Source organism: Abrus precatorius, unplaced genomic scaffold, assembly GCF_003935025.1.
Source record: "Abrus precatorius isolate BTA unplaced genomic scaffold, Abrus_2018 Scaffold11, whole genome shotgun sequence".
Classification (NCBI taxonomy): Eukaryota; Viridiplantae; Streptophyta; class Magnoliopsida; order Fabales; family Fabaceae; genus Abrus; species Abrus precatorius.
The window spans coordinates 30,434,283-30,438,034 of record NW_020874303.1 but is presented as its reverse complement, the minus strand read 5'-3'; the positions used below and the strand labels follow the sequence as shown (position 1 = coordinate 30,438,034).

Genomic DNA, 3,752 nt, shown 5'->3' with positions numbered 1-3,752 from the left:
TTTCTGTCGATTTCGCGCGCTTCGTAATTTCACGGTAAATTGTCTTAATTATTTATTACTATAAATATAATTATATATGCTATTATATATTGATTGTATAAATCCTTTAATTAAATATAAAATTTCTTCCAAAATTTCCCTCCGAATACATCGTAAGCTGTACATGCGTTTTAGAATTTTCTTCTTCTTTTCATAATATAATAATTATTTAATTCTCTTAGTTATCGTATTAGTTTAATCAACATTATTAAAGTTATCACGTATTTCAACCAAAAAAAAAAAAGGGTTATAATTTTTTTAAATAAAATAAACTATGTATTTAGAAAATATTTTTAAAAATTTAATTACAAATTGAAAGTAAATTTGTTTGTATTATTTTAAATGTTCAAGATTTTTATAATATCAATTTTAAACATTTAATATATTTTTAAATTTAATTATAGTATTTTATATTATAAAAAATATAGTACTATTGTATCATATTAATAACTATTAAACATTTTAATTAACTGGTAACAAATTATTTCAAGTGATCTTTAACTTCAATTTAAATTTTTTTTTTTTTTGCCTATATGAAATTTTTTCAAATACATCAAAACTAAAATCTTTCTTATTTTTAAAATTAAAATAATACTTATTTTCACTATTTAAATTAAGAATCTATATTCATTCAAATTCATATATTTAAAGTCCATCGCTTACCTTTTAAAATAATCTTTCACAAACAATACATTTAATTTGTCAAAATATAAAATATTAAAAGTGAAAAATAATTTTTTTGTTATGGTTAAAATCTCAATTTTCACTTACATTTTACATAATATTACTATTAAATTTCATAACAACATCACTTGATGATTTTTAAATATAATAAAACATTTAAGAATAATATCTTAAGAAGAAAAAAAACATGTAGTAAAAAAAATAAAAAGCAATCATGTCAAAATTTTCAATGGATTTGTAAGTTAATTTTTTTAGAGAATGAAAGGGAAGATAAATACTTATGTGATGTTTAGCTATTAAGAGTTTTTATATAAGAGATGGGTGATTTATAAACTATTTAAAATTTATATTTTTAATTTCTTCAAATTTAAAAAATTTTGTATTGATTTCCCTTCTCCCTCTATTCCTTTCTCCTCATTTACTTTTCAAATTATTTTCTTCTCCCTCCCTTCAAACTGTCAAATAAAGTTTTAGAATAAAAAGTTCATCAAATGTGAACAAGCATATCTACATGGACACTATACAAATTCAATTACTTTGTTATATAAATTTTTGGATGCTTGAAGATTATTATCTAAGATAACAAATTATGCATATAAGAGATATCTGTCCCTCCAATGCTACTCGAGAATTCATTGCCCTAAATATTTTCATTTTATGTACCAAATATGCATCATCTTTTAATCAAATTACAAAATATTAACATTAGGTAATGCAAGAACCCTTGAGCCCAAAATTACCTTTTATATTTCAGATATACACATCTGCATCAATTTCAAGGTTTAAATGCATCTAAAAATTTGTAAGCATTTATTACAATACTTGTAAACCATAGTATGATTATTACATATAATTTTTTTAAAGGTGTAAAATGCATTTAATGTATAATTGTACAATAATTTGAATTCTTTAAAATAGCGTGTTTAATTATTTTTCTAACTTATAATTTTTAACACACATTACAAAATTTTTTATTTTATAAATATTAACACTTTGTTTGATTTTATTGAAAAAAATGTGAAGAGAAACAAAATTATTTAATTTTGTTTGATAAAGAAATATCTGAATATGATAGTAATAATTTCATACCTTTTGTGTTTTTCTTAAATTTATTAATAAATTCATATTAAGACCTCTCTTGCACCTTGTACACACTTCACAAAGCATTTAACAAGAGATATGTTTTTCATAGTTTGAAAACACCGTAGTAGTAATTAACAGTAATACAACATGTAACAAAATGGACACGTGGCAAGGCATGAGTAGCCAAGACTACACAATTCGAGATTATAAAAAAAATTTATCATTTAATAGATTTGTCGTGGATAAGCAATTAAGGTCATAAACCTAAACCTAATAGAAATAAGTTCAATAAAAAATTATATTTTTATAACTGAATAATTTAATTAAATATATATAAAAAATAACAAGAATATATGATATACGTACTAACAAATATTTTTTATTTGATCAAATAATATTAACTTTTAGTAGTATTAAAATTTATTTGAGTAAATATACAAAAATAAATAAATAAAGAGAAAAATAATACAAAAAATATTAATATTATCTAATATACTTTCAATGTATTTTATGAGCATAATTTATCTATTAAATTTTTTAAAATTATATAAGTAATTTTTTCCTTTTTTATATATATTTTTATACTAAATAACTTATAAAATTATTTATTTCCTTTATTTCTTTCAAACAAAATTGTTTTTTTTTTTGTTTCTTTTTAATTTCTTACCTAAATTAAACGAAGTTTAGTAATGAATAATTTCATTATGGATTAATTATCTTTCACACATATACATTTGGCTAGCATGGTGATAAAAAGTGATACGGTGGAAAGACAAAAGAGCAAGGCAAGTTCGTTCTGACTTGCGTGAAGCAATGAAATGATTTTCTGAAAAAGGAAGTGATTATTTAAATAACTCTCAAAGTTGCAGTTAGATTGAGTAGCAGTAAAGGGCACGATGCCTGGTGTGGTGTGTGATATAACTTGCAGAGTCAGATCAGAAGGAAAGGATATCGAAGTTGACTTGTAATCACCACCAACGCGTTTTTTCATGTGCAAATATGCAATGCAAGATATATAAAGCAGAACAAAAATGATGACCATATAGGAGACAAATTAAATGTTATGGCTTTGCTTGTGCCTGCTGTGGTGTATTATGGCCCTCCCCAGAAGGGCCTGACGTCCCGGGAAGGGGTTGGGAATGCCATCATGATTCTGCTTGCCATTGTCGTCTTGTTCAGCAATGGGATCTTCATGAAGCTGTTGTGATTGTGGTTGTGGCTGTGGCTGTGTCCTCAATCTCATTCTCTGCCTCTCTCTTCTCTCCATCCTTCTAGACAGGGGCGGAAGTGGTGGGGGTGAGGGATTAAGGTTAACGAGGGGGGGTTGGTTAACATTATGAACGAGCCTTGGAATTCTGGCACTTTTAGAAGTGCCGAGAAGGTCGAAATCAACTTTGGCCCAACCAACCTTGTCAAGGTTATCCCAACCAAACCTCTCGCTTATGTCCTGCAGCTCACAAACTGCGGAAGTGGGGCGTCTAGAAGAACAAGAGTTGCCGCTCAACACATTGAGAGCCAACTCCCACTCTATTCGGTCTCCGTAAATAGGGTCTTCAAGGACTTTGTCTGCAAGCTTTGCCCACTCCTCAAAATGCCCTGCTCGTAAATTTTTTGAGACCCACTTCAGGTACTTCGATGGAAGGCTTCCTAGCATCTTCCCTTTGTATTTTCCGAAATTTATTACTCTGTCTCGCGCTGCAATTTCTCTTTCTGATAATTTGCTTCTCCCCCCACCCCAATTCCTTTCATTTACTATCCTAAAAACATGATGACCAGGATGCAAAAGATTCATCAGAAACCAGGACTGTGCAGTGTACACTGCAGCCAGCAGGATAGAGAGGATAAGAAGGATATAAACAACTCCCCTTCCTAACCAACGCTTCCAAACCCCCCACCCTCTTTTCACATATATTACTATTTTATTATTATTCTTATTATCACGTTAG

General features: G+C 27.7%; 1 protein-coding gene across 1 annotated transcript; it reads right to left on the bottom strand.

Moving 5' to 3' along the window:
* Positions 1–2,644: 2,644 nt before the first annotated feature.
* Positions 2,645–3,674, bottom strand: LOC113853532. Its single transcript, XM_027483940.1, has 2 exons — positions 2,806–3,674; positions 2,645–2,749 (listed from the first exon to the last, which is right to left on the bottom strand). The coding sequence occupies exon 1, from the start codon at positions 3,596–3,598 to the stop codon at positions 2,861–2,863; it is 738 nt and encodes a 245-aa protein (XP_027339741.1). The 5' UTR covers positions 3,599–3,674; the 3' UTR covers positions 2,645–2,749; positions 2,806–2,860.
* Positions 3,675–3,752: the final 78 nt, after the last annotated feature.